The following is a 17,670-nucleotide window of genomic DNA, read 5'->3' as shown; positions in this document are numbered from 1 at the left end:
TATGCCAATCTTGGTTACACCACTCTCAGTTTAGAAAAAGGCCTTTGTTTCAGTGTTCTCAAGGTTTAAATTATAAACTTAACAGTCTACACCAAGTGCACTACACTGACATAGGTTAAAAAATGGTATGTGTACATAGTCGTGTGTCTTACTTGTTTAATGGAAAGGCAAGAAATATGGGTGGACAGTGAGGTGGATCGAGAACTGGCTGAAGGGCAGAGCTCAGAGTTGTGATCAGTGGCAGAGTCCAGCTGCAGGCCTGTAGCCAGCGGTGTGCCCCTGGGGTTGGTACTGGCTCCAGTCCTGTTCAACTTGCTCATCAGTGACCTCTGGATGAAGGGACAGAGTGTACCCTCAGCGAGTTTGCTGTCATATTTATACTGGAAGGAGTGGCTGATACACCAGAGGAGATCCCCCTCTGCTGTGCCCTGGTGAGGCTGATCTGGAGTGCTGTGTCCAGTTCTGGGCTCCCCAGTTCAAAAGAGACAGGGAACTACTGGAGAGGGTCGAGCGGAGGGCTACAGAGATGATGAGGAGGCTGTAGCATCTCCCTTACGAGGAAAGGCAGAGAGCTGGGCCTCTTTAGCCTGGAGAAGAGAAGACTGAGAGGGGACCTTATCAATGTATGCAAATATCTTAAGGGTGAGTGTCGGGACAATGGGGCCAGGCTCTTTTCAGTGGAGCCCAGCGACAGGACAAGGGGCAACGGGCACAAACTGCACCACAGAAAGTTCCATCTGAATATGAGGAAGAAATTCTTTACCCTGAGGGTGACGGAGCACTGGAACAGGCTGCCCGGAGAGGCTGTGGAGTCTCCTTCTCGGGAGACATTCAAAACCCGCCTGAATGCTGTTCTGTGCTGTAGGTGAACCTGCTTTAGCAGGGGGTTGGGCTAGATGATCTCCGGAGGTCCCTTCCAACCCTGACCGTTCTGTGATTCTGTGAAAATGATGAACCAAGTTGCTTTGCTGTCCTTAGCTCTTGCAATTGCTAGTCACTTGGTTTTAGTGAAGGGAAACAAGTAGGTAGTTCCCGCTTTTCCCACTCTAGAATTGTTATCTAACGACTGCAAAAAAAAAAAAAAAAAGAAAGAAAAACAAGGAAAAGCTTTATTTATTCTTTCTGTTCTTTGTTTTCTACTACGTGTCAAAGGGAACAAGCTGCTATTAATCTAATCTGATGTATTTTTATGCATCTGGGAGGTAACACAGAATGAATTGCTTAATGTGATTGCACCAGGACCTGCAGCAGCTGACCTTCAAATGGACCTTAGGGATTTAATTTTACTTTAACTGAGCTATCTTTCCATCTTGAAAATCAGCTGTGGCCCCATTTCTTTCTGCTCCTCAAAGATGTAATCATTACAGTCCTCAGTGGTTCCCAATGAAAGGAACTTCAGGAAGGATGTTATTTCATCTTCACCTTTGTTGCCCTGAAGTCCAAGTAACTAAAGAATATAGTATCTCTGTGTACCAATTAAATCAGTTAATTGTGTACCTAAGTAAATAAATGATATTTAATAATGATGAACTACAGAAAAATAGAGGAGTTTTGTTCCTGTGATAAGCACTATATAGGTCATCAGGAAAAGGGGCTCTTGCACATGCTATTTGTTTGCATCATATAGCTATGAAATTAATTTACACATTTGGTATAACTGCCATTACATGCTGGGAATTACTGCAGTTTCAGGAGTTTTCTAGGCTACATCTATGGTATATTGACAGAACATTGTAAAAAGTACACCATCATAGCCTCTTACATATTAATTATACATTATTACTGCCACAGTTTCACTAGCGATTTTTTCCCCCTAAAATTCACCTTAATGGCTGTGGTTTGAAGCAGTCTGAAAAAAATGCATTAGCATTATTTGAAGTTTCATAATACATGCTTCTGTTTCATTTGAGAGACTTAAAAAATACCATACACAAAAGGGTTACTTTTTGATGATTGCAAATTACTAACCTTTCTGATAAACTTCACACAGAAAAGGCAGAATAATGCAATAGCAAAAATGCATTTGTCACATGTTCCTTCCCTATAGCCCATCCTCTCTAAGATAAGAAGATACCTAATATTTCTTAAGCTTAAAGTACGAAGGGAAAAGGGGATTCAAAGCAGATTTTCAGTTTCTAAAGTGGTCTTTTCTATAGATATAATATAGCACATAATAGATAGAAAATATAAAAAAAATAAATTATAAAGTATTTTATAGCCTCTCAATAGCTTTTACTTTTTTTTTTTTAATGTTTTCATCTCCTATTTAACCATTTCACTGTGAACTTCTCAGAAACTGCTTGTATCTTTTACCTTCTGACATAATTCTGTGGGTTGTATCCTGAAAAACTTGTCCTTTATGGGTTGGTACCTGCCCTTGTGTGTCATTCAGTATCTTCTACAGTTCTACCTCTTTGCAAAGTACTTAATGGTTGTCTGAACATTTTCTGGAACATACCTGTGACATAGTTACGCTGATTTCTCCTGTTCATAAATTACCTCTGGATCTGCTCAAGACTGATACTTCTTTCTCTGCCTCTTGTTCTGTTTGCATTTCAAAATGTGACTGTCATCCTTTCATGCTGTCTGTTCTCACAGTTTTCAAAAGAGTGTTTTAATTCTGTTTAGTGATGATTCTCATTCTATGCATTTCAGATATTCTCATTGTCTGGCACTTGCCTCCCTTGCCAATCATTACTTTTTATATTTCAGTTTTGATGCGCTTTGGCCATAATTTTCACTGCTGCTAATCGAGATCATGGAGAATTTAATGGGAAATGTTCCATTCATCCTTGTAACATTTGAATCCAACTTTTTGTATATTACCTGTTGAAGGAATAGAAGCTTTATAATGTAGTTATTTTCCCTTCAGACATTCTTTGCTGCTCCAGCCTCTCTCACCATAGAGATTCATTAATACTTCTCATTCTCTGAGAATGAGATCGTATGCAACATTGTACATGTATTTTTTCCTTTCCAAGGCCTGCCACCTATTTAAATCTAATGTCTTGCAAACATTTGAGCTTGAGTATAATTTTGTGTATAGGGCAAATAAAATTTAAATAAAGGTAAAGTGCAATGGGAGCCATATTGCATTATTGCAGTCTTCTTTCTTTCGTTCTGTGATTAATTTTCTTACCTATTCTGAAGAAAAAAGTTCTTTCCTTATTCCTATTTATTCCTTAATTCCTTGATAGCAAGGTGTGACTCAGTCTTTTCCTTGTATTCTTGCATTCATTTAAGTCATAGTTTTATGTTTTTACTGCTACTTTCTTTGCTGCTGTCAGTCCTCTGTGTCAACTTTTATCTCTTAGTATTTTCAAAGACTGTGCAACAAATATGATACACTACATATTGTTGTAGTGCAGTTTTTGAAAAAACGTAACATTTTGCAGCTACTATGCAGATTACTTTCTCTCTTCATTTACCAAAAAAAAAAAAAAAAAAAAAATCATGACTCTGTACACTTCCAAAGAAGCATAGGTGGTGCTATTTATGACAATTATTGCCTAAGAAAAATGGATTAAAACAGAAATGAAAAAATTAGCTTTTTTATATTTTAAATTCACCATTATTACACAACATAAATTAGCAGCTTAGGAAAAACACTATATACATATATTTATGTGTATATATGTATTTGTGTTTTGGTTTGCTTTTTTGAAAATGCTTATGGGATCATAGCTGAAATATTGGTAGAATCTTGTAATTTCTTTATATTGCATAGCTTTTTACTATTTTAGAGATAATGGGGAGACCACACAAAATAGTCAAAAATGTACTTTAATTACTTCAATAAAAACAGGTTTAACTATGTGGCAGTTGTTTGATGCAGGTTTATAGCAATCGCAGCCATCCTTTAAGATGTTCATGCCTGTGGATTTTCTGGAAATCTATGAAAAGGTTCAAGAGACAATGAGTGTAAATTTGAAGAGGTGACAACCTCAGGCTTTCTGGTATCCCCTTTTTCATTCCCCCTAGGAAAAAAGAAATAAAATTTACAGTCTTATTCTGTGAAACTGTGAACAAGAATAGTGGCATACATTACATACAGATCATTTACTATAATTTTGTCATAGTGCAAGATCATAAATGGTATGGAGATAAGGTCGTAAAAGGGTATGATTGGTCCCTAAAGGCCTAGTCGTGCTGTTGTCCACTTGGCCAATTTGTTTAGAAAATTTAGTAGTTTTTAAAAGACTGCATTATTTTAGGTGAGCTACAGGTCAGGTTACTCAGATTAGATAAGTAGTACATTTTTTACTTGATATCTTATTTGTTTCTTTTATGTTGTGATCCATATATTCTTTCATTAAACTCCACATAATACCTATACTACAAATACTGGGATGGGGGTGGGAAAGGTATGCTCGCTGTGGTGGAGGATCGTTCTTATTACAAGTCACCGTGTTCTGCAAGAATATAAGTGTTGATGCAACACTGGGCTATCTGTGTTTTGGTTTATGAGCTGTGAACAAAAGGAAAATATTAAAAACACAACATTACTTATACCTAGAAGCCTGAATCAGTTGAAGACAGACTTGTATAAGATGCCAGAATTTCAAAGAGCAGAAAGGAGAAATGCCCACCTAATATAAAACAGATGACATGGTATGAGCTAGAACTGCCTAAGCCATAGACATTTCCTCTTGTGAATGCAAAAATAAATGTGTGATTCTGTGTTATATATATATATATATATATAAAGTACACATCTATAAAATATACCTACAAAGTACACCTACATATAGAACATTTACATTTACATAAATAACATTTTTTTAAAAAAATATGTAGATAGATACATAGATGTAAACATATATTAATTCACCAAGACTGGGCTAAAAAGGCCAGAGAATTGTCTGAAAAATATTGTTTGTGGAAAAATTCAAGTTTTTTGATTTTTTTCTTCAGTGTTTCTTGGCTGTCCATGTAAAGGAATGAGGGATGTTTTACCTCTCTAGACTTTTTGGTATGGTGAGGAGACTGGAAACTTCCATTTCCTGTGGTATCTCTCCAGGCGCACTTGGGATTTGGAGTCAGGTGAACCTCAGAATATTATCTCTTGCACTTTTTGCCAGGCAAGCTGATGAGTATTATACAACCAGGGAGCTTGTTTAAAAAAAAAAAAAAAAGAAAAAAATTGTGTACAGGACAATCAAGACCTTCTGGGGAATTTTTTACATTGAAAATGCATTCTTTTTAAACATTTTTTTAATGAGTGGATCATACTAATAGAAAAGTCTTGAACGATTCTAGAGTGGAGTTACCTTAGTGATATAAATGCATTTTATAAGATCAACAGCATATTAAAGTTCAAGTATGCCAGTAAGGTAGAATTACATTACATACTAAGAATCCCTTTGCCTTTTGTCTAATTTTAACAGATCACATAGCTGGCATTTTAGAACCATCATGTGACTCTTAACATTACAGGAAAATGACAGTATGATGTAACATGATCCTTCTAGTCTTTTGAAAGACTGTTAATAAAAAGTAGATGATATTCAGGGTGATGCTGGATGGGTTACTTTTTGAAGAAAGAGTTTAAAATATTTTCAGCTTGATTCATGCTCTGTATCCAGGTTTGTAGGAGTTCCATCCTTCAGTTTTAGGTGGCACACACACTTTCAAGGAGCTGCTTCTTTCCTGACATACTATGCTATTTGTATAGCAGCAAGACACACTTTTTGGCAAGTTTAGTCCAGTGTCAAGCAGTCATTTGCCTTCACTCTTCTTCTTTGTTCTTATTTGTCCATTTCAGTTGAATATTTCACTTTCAGTGGGAGGGCATTTAAGAACTTTCAGTATGGTAGCTTAGATTTGCTTCCTAGGTTTCCCTACACCTCAGGACCATTTCTTTACCCTTTTATCCTGCCTGCAATTGCATGCCCTCCATCAGTTCTCTGTCTTGGTGGAGCACAGTGCTTAGCTCCCCAATGCAACTGACCATGCTGCATAGCCACGTCACATAGCGCAGGGTCCTGGTTCCTGCAACCAGCATGTCTGTAGTACAGCTGTGGTGTTGCCCATCAGCACCTCAGGGTCAGTACAATCTCTAATGTCTCTGTACCTTCCTTCTCAATATTACCCTAACTGCCTCTCTGCAGAACTGCTTTTCTGGGTGGTCTCAGGATGTTTATTCCATTCTCTCACAGCATTTAACCAAGGGACCAGCAATAGAAATTATCCACCATCACTGTTTCATATCTGTTGTGTTGACTAGTGTTTCCCTGCTTTGCAAGGGAAAATAATGAGGCTTGATTTCTACCTGGAAGCCAGTTTGCAGAGTCTAGGTGATTCCTATAGATTTGGGATCAGATGCGTATATGCCATCTTACCTGTTTTTACATCTTACTGGGGTTTGCTTAACCAGGAGCATCTGCCGTCTCTTCCCCTATGCATTAGGTGAAAGAGGAGAGCTAAGCATGATGTCTGGTCCTGGGCCAGGTCCAGTGCCGCAATTGCCAATGGTAGGTTGCAGCTCCAGGAGCAGTGGAGTTTCCTGCAGGCTCTGTTGTCAAGATTAGTCCCCCTGTAGTTTGTATGTCCCCTTCCTACCAATGCGCTGTGGCTGGGCTTTGCAGGTGACTGCTATGGCTCCTTTGAGGAACTGAAGCTGTGACCATGATGGGAAAGACTGCTGGTAGGAGTATTATGGCAGTGGAAAGGGTCTTGGGAGCAGACAGCTAAAAACCAGAGGCTTTCAAAATTCCTCTTTCCAGCCCTCTGACAAATAAATCCTTCCTTGTCCTAAATGCTGTAGCATTAAACTTTTACTGTCTGGTTTGTTAACATGCATTTGCTGTTTTATTACAGGCACATATTTATTATATCTTTGTGTGGATCTGTAAGCATAAAAAATTATCTGTTTTAAGCAAAACAGGTTTATTTTCCTGATTGCAAAATACTACCCACAGGCAATTATCTGGTAAGATAGAGGGCAGCAGGTAAATATTGATTTATACATTTAGAAGAGTTGCTAGACTAAAGTGTAGTCTGCATCTGTATTGCAGTTCACATCTATAATAGTGGGGTCAACACTTACGGAACAGGCATCCGTGCAAAGCTTTAATGGGTCCAGCACATCCAGTGCTAATTGAGAAGGAAAACCCAAAATTGTTAGGGACTTGATGCACCTGGTTTATGAGCTGTTAAAATTATCTTTTTCCCTTTCATTTGTCACATTACTTTGGAAAACAAATTTACTTGGTTACAGTGGAAACGTTGCTTTAGTGATGATGACACATCCATAAATGCCTTTCAAGCCTGTCTGGAAAGTTTGAAAGCAGTCTATAGGCTGATGTTTCATGAATTTGCTAGTGGATGGAGTCCCAATTACAGGCATAGAAGGAAAGCACTCTAGCAAGCTTTTCCAGATAGGTGTTTCATGTATTTTTTGCTATTAAAAAGAAAAAAAGCGAAAAAAAGGTACAATCTGTCAGTGAGCTAGCTTTTCAACAACTTGGCAACATCATGGAGATTAAGTTGTTTGATCTTTCCAGTTGCTTCAGAATTGTGTTTGAGGTAGAAACCCTATGGTACGCTATGGCAATGCATCCTATTCACTCTGTTTTTCAGCTCACTGTCTGTGTTGATTGTACTGTGTATCATTTTACCTTTTACAACATAAGTGCACTAAGGTTTTGTCTGATATACCATTTTTCTCACAAACTTCTTAGTTTAGTCAATGCAGATAACCAGCCAACCATTTCTAGATTCCTTCATTTTAAATATGTTGAAAAAAATACAAGTGGAAGATCTCATCAAAACATGGATTGTTACGGCAGTCACAAATTTAGCAATTTCAGCAAAACCACCTATGTCACATTTGCATCTTAACTCCAGCAGTTATTAAGATAGCTGTAAGTGAAATAAAATACAATATAGTAATTACTAGATAGATAAAAATACATAAACTGTAATTATTATGGTACTAATGTAGTCTATTATAATTCCCACAAAAGTTATGTTCCTATGAAAAAAAACCCACTTTGTCAGCATTACTGTGAAGATATATGTCAGAGAACTGAATGCTGCTTTTATATATTGAATAATTCCTTTCTGCCCTCTTAAGGCTGAAGTACTCTCCTTTTTATAAATTCATTGTGTGCACATGTGCCATTTGTAATTGGCAGGCATAGAGGCAATGCTGAATCCTTTATTGGGGCTTAATTTGGTAAGGGAACAATAATCACACATCCCCTTCAAGGCTTACATTGTCCCTTGGTTTGTGCTTTCCCCTCTGCCACTGCCCCTCTTCAGGACTGCTGTGCCAGTATGGTTAGACCTTTCCCCCTTGAGGACTCCTCCCATCTGCTCTGTACTCAGGCTCTCTGCTTCAGTGGACTAGCAGAAATTGCTTAACACTTTTCTGGTAGACTCAATACTACCAGGTGCTTCTTGTAAGTGCTGTCAGTCTATAAAGCAGGGCCTGGAGCACTGTGGTTTCTGCTGCTACTCAGAAGAATTGCTGGAATATGCACAACTGTAAGATACAAAAGCAATATGTGACTATCAGTTTCTGCTTACTCAGTTCTCTGTTGCTTCCTTAATAATGCAAGGAATTTAATGTTGTGATTGCACCTGGCTTAGGCACTTGTCTATATGCTCAGACTATGTGGATCCCAAAGGATGCACCTGTTTATAGTAACTGAAATTACCTGGCAGGAGGCCATACCTTGGCCATGCATTTGATACATCCCCTGTGCAAATGTCTAAAAGACTAGAGGCATAAATTTGCTGTTTAATAATGACACATTGTTGGGTATCAGAAGGAACATATAGCTTTTAGGCCTGTCGTACAGTATGTCTTCTGTTGTAGAAATGTGACTCGGATGCCTTAATAGATGAAGGTGCATTATCCTATCGAATTTAACAGTGAGCCTAAGCACATCAGGGCTTTCCTAATGAAGCCTCTGATTCGTTGCCTGGGTAATGCATCATGTGCATGACCTGTGCTGCTGTAACAGTAATGAAAATTATAATGGGATGCTTACTCTGTATAGCACTACTGTCAGGAGGGTCACCTTTCTTTAGCAGGAGTTTTTCTGAGTCCATGTTGGATCTGGTATAGCAAATAATTCCTAACTGCCAGACCATGAACCCAGTCAGGTTGCTGGAGAAACTAGTAGCTGTATATTCATACTTAATACTTTTTGTTGATGAAAAAAAAAGGCACAAAGTTTTGAGGTGCACTCTGTGTGAATTCAGCTAGACTTCAGTAATTCAGTCATTGTGGAATTTTGCCTGCATTGTCTATTCCTAAGGTAATTTCTAGCAAATGAGACAGGTTACGACAATAATCATTATTTCATATTCTGTTCATTGCATCTCTCATAAAAATCTGCATGTTTGCATTATATCATATTTTTGCCAGTTAATTTGTGTTTTCTATCCGTGTTCAATTTGCATTCATTAACTCATAGTTTGCTGGTAAGTGTGTTCTTTCTATACATGTTCAAAGAAATTCTTTAATTCAATTTCTCTGTTTCTTCTCATACAGTCTCACAGCCAGATATGCAACTCAGTCTAATCACAGTGGAATTGCAACCAGTCAAAAAAAGACTTCTAGGTCAGTTAAATATCTCTAATTTATTGCTTGTTAGTGATAATCAAGCAAGTATATGCCCATTGATATTTTATCCTTTGGACATAAGCAGGCATTAAACAATGTGTATTTATGTTATGCGTGCAAGCTTTGCAACAATGAGCTTTGCCACGGAAAAGCCTTGTATGGACTGGAAGGACCTGATTCATACTGTATATTAGCAATATTTCTGGTTGTTATGTATCCTGCATCTTTGTATCCTGCATGTAAAATTTTGGATGTGGAGGATTAGTTGGTGATTTTAGTGCTCTTACTCTCTGGCTCAAATCCTTACTTCAGTCGTGAATGAAAAGACGTTTGGGAGTCTGTCCCAATTTCCACTAGATGTTTTTTGTGTATCGTAGACACACGTGAAAGGCTGAGTTCACAGAGCCAAGAAGCCACAGGCAGGAGCAAAATGAAGCAGAAAAAAGGAACCATTTCCAAGACTTCTGCTCCATCAAAAGTAGCCTGCACACAGTCCCCACTAATGACGTGCTTTGTTTTGACAGTGAATTTGACAGAACTGTGTGTAGGAGCTGACCTGTTTCAGATTGCATCAGTACTTTTAGTTTATCATTTCCATGAGCACTAAAATCTACAAGCCAGATTGAAGAAGAAACTGAGGTCTAAAATCTTACTCTTGTTTCTAGCTGCTTTTTTTTTTTTTTTTTTGGGGGTGTGTGTGTGTGTGTGTATAATTAATGTGTTTGTTAATTATACCTTTGCTGTACAGTTCATTGTGAGAACAATGAACTCTAAATTGCATAATTTACAATGGAGATTGCATTTTGCAGTATAGCACACTAACAATCTGAGTTGCTGGTGATAGCTTGGAATGAGCTATACCACGGTCCAGTTGCTTTGCACCTGCATTTATAGGTCTTCCGTTTTCCTTATTGCTGATGCTCCTGTCTTGTCCACATTGAACATGTTGGGGTTAACAGTCTTATTGTCTAATACTTTAAATCTGTGGCAGTGTTTCCGAAGCCTTTTCAGAGGTATGTGACTTGTCCCTTATTTGTTATTTTCCTCTTTGCATTTCCTTAGCTGCTTAACACGATTCTGCAAGAGTAATTTAACACCTGAATTAAATTAATAAAGACAGCAAGTGAGGTAAACTGGAAAGTGTGTAGAGCAAATGACCTCATGTATAATGTGCTTACTGTGGCAAGTTCTTGAATTCTGGCATGCAGAATATATGCAGGACTATTTTATATTTTAACAGAACAGATGAGTTTCCAGTGTTGCACATGCCTTCTCATTGCCTTTTTCATTACCTTTGACAAACTATCTCAGGGCTCTTACTGCCTGTCAAATTAGGGTAATGAGAAGGAGCAAATGGATTTTTAAGTTTGTTTTAGTGCATTCTTCAGGGAACAGAAGATCACTCGAATTCATGGGTCACTGTAAAGGTTACCATGCATACAGCTGTAGAGCAGAGACAGTCTGCTCTGGGCTCGGCACAGAGACTAGCAGGGCAGGCTGGCAGCCAGAATGAGCCATAAAAATAACTAATGGATTAGCTCTCTGAGGCTTAAATTGGTAAAGGAAGAGAACATGGAGCTGTTTACATATGTTTGCTAATGAAAATAAAATGATTTGAACATTTCTGTTATACCAGTATATTTTAAAAAAAAAAAAAGTTTGGAAGAAATCTAAAATTTAGTAATTCTTTATGACATGATTTTTTTTCTCCCTTCTGATGCTGCTCTTTTGTAACGTATGAAACTAACAAAATTTGATACCTCTGGTATAATTTATATTACCACTATTAAAATCATCATATCATTCCAACAAGTGAGAAACAGAAGAGAGAGATTATTCTCCTATGGCAAAAGCCTCTTGCTGATTCGAGCATTTAATTTTGTCTATCAGATAACAAAACTGGAAAGGATTGGGGGTGCCCACAAAGATGCTGCAGAAAGTTTGGTGTAAGCATGTATTAAAGAATCTTACATCAGAGAACAGTCAGACAGAAAAAAGATGTAGGCTTACACACACCAGGGCAACAGTCTACATATTTTTCCGCAGCATGGCCATAAAGTAAGGTTCAGATGGTGGCAGCAAATACTAACAAATGAACTGTATAGTCTATATTATATGCTTCTATCTAAAAGATATATGTGCATCTATAGCATATAACTAAAATAGGAATTTTCAGTATTTTTCATTTAAAATAACAAGGTGGAAATGTTTTAGCCAATAGCCCTCTGAAAAATAACCAAAGATGGTAACTAAAAAGCCAGCTTCTATGCTAAACACAGCTGTGAAATTTGCTAGAGTACAAGATACAAAATATTTCTCAACTATGTATTGTGCTTTCTAATCAATTTCTGTAACATTTCCTCTTCAAAAGTGACAGATTTAAATAAAAGTTGACATTGCATTGCACTTTAATGGTTTGTTAGGGTGAATCTGTTTTAGCAATGTTAATGGCAAATGCAAAGCATCTTCTTACATGTCTTGTGACTCTACAAAGCATCTTTTTTCCCTTCTGTGTGCGTAAGGATATGCTTTTATCTTCATTTGTGGAGTCTAACTAATTTGAATCCTCTTGTTCATTGTTGCTTACCTGAAATCATTGTTTGCAGTTGTTTTAAATTCTGGTCTGATATTTTCATACTGCCTCCTCTATATGTTGAATTACATAAAATGATCGGATTTCTGATTATACCATTCCAGGCTTCCAGGACCCTCAAGGGTGCCGGCTGCAGGCAGCAGTACCAAAGTCCAGGGAGCTTCTAATTTAAATCGGAGAAGCCAGAGCTTTAACAGCATTGACAAAACCAAGCCTCCACAATATGCAAATGGAAATGAAAAAGGTAAGTGATTAAAAGTTACTAAGCTCACTCTGTATAACATACAAGAGGTCGGGGGGAAAATCACCAAAAGAACCCATCCACAAGGGTCAAAGTAGTGAGTGAATACTGAGACTTGGTAAGGAAGACCTGTCGAGATACAGCTCTGAATCAGGACTTGTGATTATGTTGGGATTAAAGTTCAGAACTGAAAACTTTCAAGATGTTGTAATTATATTTTATCTCTCTTTGATGGAAATATCACTAGGTGGTTTTTCTGAAGTGAAAATGAATCCATATTGGATGCCTATAATCTTGGCCCATATTTAGGTCTACTCAACCCAAAGGAAGGCTGCCATAATTTTCAAGGGACTTTGCATTCTAGCCTCTAATGAAGAAGAATCAGAATATTATATTTGCATCAGAGTATTACATATGTATATTCCTTCAGAACCCTACCTAGGGTATATATAAGTTTCAATAAAGGATTGGAAGTCAAGTCAAATGTAATGAAATTTTGCAGGAATTTGAATTCAGTGTTCATCTTTTATTGCCTCCTTTAAATATGAACTTCCATTATGGAAACAAACTTTGTTCCTTGGGTCCTTCTGTTATCTCTCACCCTGACAGTATTTTCCAGTAAAATATGCCTCTTAAGGCTTTATTCTCAGAGAGAATAATGTAAAAACTCAGCTTTCTGAGTTGTGTAACTAATCCATCGCCTTCCCCCTCTTCTTTCTTCCTTTGTGTAATGAACAGCATTTTATTCATATCTCTCGGTTAGAATGCAGTTGAAAATGATACAATATACATAGTACCCGTTTGCATCCTTGGGGTCTGTGGGAGGAACAAGTATGCAGTGAATGTTTTTCATCCAAGCAACAGGCAGCTATCCAGATTTTTTTTTACAAAATTCTGATGAACACCCTTTGCCCCTAGCTATATCTGAAGATATAAAACCATCCTTTCAATAGTTATTTCTTTATTTTTACTATCAGGTTTGAATGTTTTAGATAGTTCTATAATGGGATTTATTTTGTCAAGGACTTGTTTATGGCAAGACATCCAGGCTAAAACTAGAAAGACATCAGAGTGAAAACTGAGCAGACACTCTAAGTCACAAATACGATAGTGAGGTTATGAAGTAGATGTGGCTGCTTGAGTGAAGGTATGTACAACAGTTAAGGTTTTAGAATTGCTTCGTATTGTTGACTTAAGTTTGCTACTGAAATATGTGAGAATGAAATGATTCAAGGTGAGACATGTTTGTAGATATTAATGTTCTTAGTTCATAACTTGGAAACTGTCTTTTGACTGCTAAGGTTTGCATTGCATTGCACATTTGTGTGGCTTTTTGCAGGATGGATTTCTTCACTTTCCCATTTCTTTACAGCAGAGAATGAGAACCTTGAGATGGTTAGTGAAGTCATCACTTGCAAGAGGATAAGGGGTGGCTTTGTGTATAATTATTCAATTAATTTTACAGGATATAGAAAATGTAATGTTGCGTAACTAGAGTACTATAGTTGAGATGTTGCTGTCTGCTCTTTTTTCTTTCTTTTAAAACAGCAGAATGGATGGAAGAACACTAATTTTACATTGTAGTATAAACCAAATACAAGTTTTTTTCAAAGCATAAAGCAGAAGTTGTTTAAAGAAAAAGACTGCTGCAAGTGCAAGGATAGCAAAGTACTACTTTTTATAATACCCTAAAAGAACACATGAGAACCTGTATTTGAATTCACTGTGCTGCTACTTTGCTTAAAGAGAAAAACAGCTGAACTGTGCCATATTTTAGATTTTTTATAGTGGTTAATTTTTTAATATTACAGTGAAGTTTTCAAGTAGTCCTTTGATATTTTTTTAAAGTATTTAAGGATGTCCTGTGACCTGAGGTTTTTTGAAGAATTTGTCTAGAAACAATCTTCAACCCTCACAATAGCAATAGTAATAATAGCAAACACAGCTAAAAAAAAAAAAAAAAAAGTGAGACATTATGTGTTGAAAAACTGATTTTTCCTTACAATGCAGCACACATAATAAACCTTATATTTCAAATTTTGCTTCTGATGCAGATGCTTGGAGCAATAACTTTAACAGCTTCTATTGAATGGTTATACAATCCATACACTCTAATTTCTGAGGCATAGGTCACATAGTAAATAGCTCGTAATTCTTTATTACTGCTGCATAAACTGAAGTGGGAAAAGAGACTATTTGTGCTAGATATATAGTCAGTAGAGGTTGGGACCCCCAGACCTCTTCAAGGGCAGACAGACCACTTTTGGCACATTTTGCTCTGCTGTACACCTTCCTGTATGTGCTATAAGGAGACTTCAGGAAAAAGATGTACAGGATGAGGTATTATTTTTAAATACAGTTATATGTAATACTTGAAATCCATTCCTGCATAACGTGGTTTCCAACTCAAGTCACAGTGGGGAATGGGTATGTCGTAATAGAGTTTAAGGAAACCTGAAGGTGATCCAAAACAAGATGTGATATGGGCCTTTTATTTAGTATTTAATTATTTAATATATCATTAATGTTATCTCCTTTGAGTGTTGCTTAGGGAGTAGTAGTTCAGACAGTAAGAAGCCTGAGCAAATGCAAGTTTACTCTCCGTTAAGGTCAGGGCAGTTTTCACCAACAGACCCAACCCATTGCTATGACACTGGTAACTCTGTAGCTGTGGTTGGGTCAGGAACACAGAACGTACCAAAACAATATACCTGCCATTAGCTGAAAATCACCTGTGGAGATTTAGTGAGCTGATTTTTTTTTTTTTTTTTTTTTTGGGGGGGGGGTGTTCGGGTTTTTTTGTTTGGTTTGGTTTGTTGGTTTTTTCCCTGGACATCGCAGCTTATGGGTGGGTTTCAAAGAACACATCTGTTTTCCAGGTCACATCACGTCTATCTGCTTCTGACTTAATAAAATAAAGATGAAATAAAACTATGAAAATGACACTTTGAATAAAGTAATTATTCACATTACTAAGAAGGTGGATACCCAGAGCATTTTGAGACCAGCAAAGAAATACTGCTATAATTCAAGTCAAATTTTAAGAACAAATATTTGCACTTTAATGCTGAGAAACACTGTATCTGAACACTGATAAGGGTCTCTATGTCATGGAGTTTAATTGCTTGCTTTTAAATATAATTTAATAATATAAAATGGTGTTAGTGTATCATCCAAACTGGGTTTCAACAGTATTTGGTTATTTTGCCCATACCAACTCAGAGAAACTGTCCTGGAACTGACGATGCAAATCTTTGTTCATCTGTGGCCAGTATGTACATCTATAGCTAATTTGTTTACATTTCTTCTGGTGTCAGTATTTTGCCAGTTGTCCATGGTGGTGTTCTCCTCCTGGGCTGCTGGAAAGCTGGACAGTCCTTGCTCATGGACAGCTGGAAAGGAACAGTTGAACAAGCTGGATTCCTCTTATCTCACCAGATATCTCTTTGCTCCAAACATCCTTATAGCAGTCCCTTGCAACTCTTCCATTTTCTACTAACCGTTTTTGTTCTGAGTGGCTGAAATTAGATACTCTAATTTGGGTGCCTACATACTACAGAATATTTAGATTATCAGTACCTAACTGTGCTGCCACGAGGGGGATATTGTCACAGAGGTTCTGTCTTCTCCAACAGCACAGAACACATCACAGGTCACAGGTAGTAGACAGGATGCTGACTATGTATTGGGCCCAAGATTAACCCCTCATGTGTCTTTTATTTGTGCAACAACCTGTGAAAAGTGGACTTTAAAATGTCCGTCCTGGGCTTGCTGGTAGAAACATCTCCGCACTGCACACCTGGGGGGTGCTGCTCTGCTTTCCCAGCACAGGTCAGGCAGAGCTCGGGAGCACTGAGCTGTCAAGCAGAATGCAAAATCGTTTTTACCACGAGCTGATGCTGTATTTAGCAATGAGGGGGTTAGGTCCTAAACAAAAGACAGTCGTCTTATAGAATTCAGTTTATAGAAATACTAAATCTTTGTCACAGGTTGAGTTCACTCTGTATCAAAATCACCACACGGTGGGGACAGATTTCATGTAACGAACAGCTAAAGCTAAGTTCAACTGTAAGAGGAGAACGCAATGAATGATGTGCAGCTTCAAGTAATGCATTTGGGCTGGGGAGGAAATAAATCTTTTTATTCCACAACTTTAAACATACAGACAAGCTCCCAATATTTCTTGAGAGCATGCAGTCCACATTCCTTGCAGAAACATTAAGGATATACTTTAAATTGAAGATTAAAGGCAAGTTACAAGTTAAAGTTCTCTGTAATTTTTGGATGCTGTTTATGATTTGTGACATAAGGATCAAATAAGTATCAGTAGTTCCAGAAACTGGTGTTGGTTTTGTTGTTGGTTGGGGTTGTTTGTTGTTTTTTGTTGGTGGTTTTTTTTCTTTCTGTATATGTAGCAGAACAAGCTGTTGATGAAACACTAAATACTCTTCTTTTTACAAGGTTTCCCTTCAATGAGTATAATATTATATAGCAGGAAATAGGGTAAGGCACACATTCTTCTTTTTAATCAGAAGGCTTTTTTTTTTTTCTCTTTTCTTGTAGTAAAACTAATAGCCTGAAGCCATACAAATGTTACAAAATTAATGCAACAGAGGGTAGTGGCATCCCACTGTTCACAGATTGTTACGTGTATTCTGCATTAGCATTGCATAGTCTTACAACGAATTGTTCTTCTGCAAAACTGTTGGGATAGATGAAGACCCTAATCCTCCCTTGTAATTAAGGCGATCTTAGTGCAAGGCAAGACGTGTGCAACAAAGTCCTTGTGCACACCCAGTCCTGGGCTGTCATCCACGAGGCTGATCCCTGGTATAAATTAAGGAAGCCTGAGGGCTGCAGTAATTTCCAACAGCTGTCGTTGGCCCCAGGCTCTCTTCCAGGACCTGAGGCTCACCAGAAAATAGCAGGGCCTCAGTCGCAACTGCTTTGTTCGCAAGGAAGGGAGGGGTCAGCTCTGCAGCTGCCCACCAAAGGTGCTCTTTGTGCATGGTGCTACCTGGAGCCTGGGGAATAAGCCGTAATCTCACCTGTCCCCAAAAATGCTGTGAGGCAACCCTTACCAGTTAATGTTTTCTTGCCTAGTAACTGAATGCAGCAGAGCTGCTTGAAACCTCCTGTGAAGGTGGATTGAGCTCATTTAGCCCTGTGAAGTTTGCATATCAGGCTAAGGAGCACACAAAAAACTCTGGGCAGATGTAATTATACAGCTTCCATTGAAGGTGGAGGTGATTGTCCTGA

At 37.8% G+C, this 17,670-nt stretch overlaps 1 protein-coding gene across 7 annotated transcripts in view; it reads left to right on the top strand.

The window, feature by feature from the left end:
• The window catches only part of NAV3 (neuron navigator 3), a 414,628-nt gene that overhangs the window by 257,940 nt on the left and 139,018 nt on the right, over window positions 1-17,670 (top strand). For 6 of the 7 annotated variants that reach the window (XM_055807946.1, XM_055807943.1, XM_055807942.1 and 3 more), the window contains exons 6-7: window positions 9,506-9,574; window positions 12,275-12,414. In XM_055807946.1, coding sequence (XP_055663921.1) covers window positions 9,506-9,574; window positions 12,275-12,414 — 209 coding nt within the window. The remainder of the gene's footprint in view (window positions 1-9,505; window positions 9,575-12,274; window positions 12,415-17,670) is intronic. The other variant, XM_055807944.1, reaches the window with a different exon arrangement.

This window comes from Falco peregrinus, chromosome 6, assembly GCF_023634155.1.
Source record: "Falco peregrinus isolate bFalPer1 chromosome 6, bFalPer1.pri, whole genome shotgun sequence".
Classification (NCBI taxonomy): Eukaryota; Metazoa; Chordata; class Aves; order Falconiformes; family Falconidae; genus Falco; species Falco peregrinus.
Note: the sequence above shows the minus strand (reverse complement) of the source record. Positions and strands in the feature narration are given on the sequence as shown.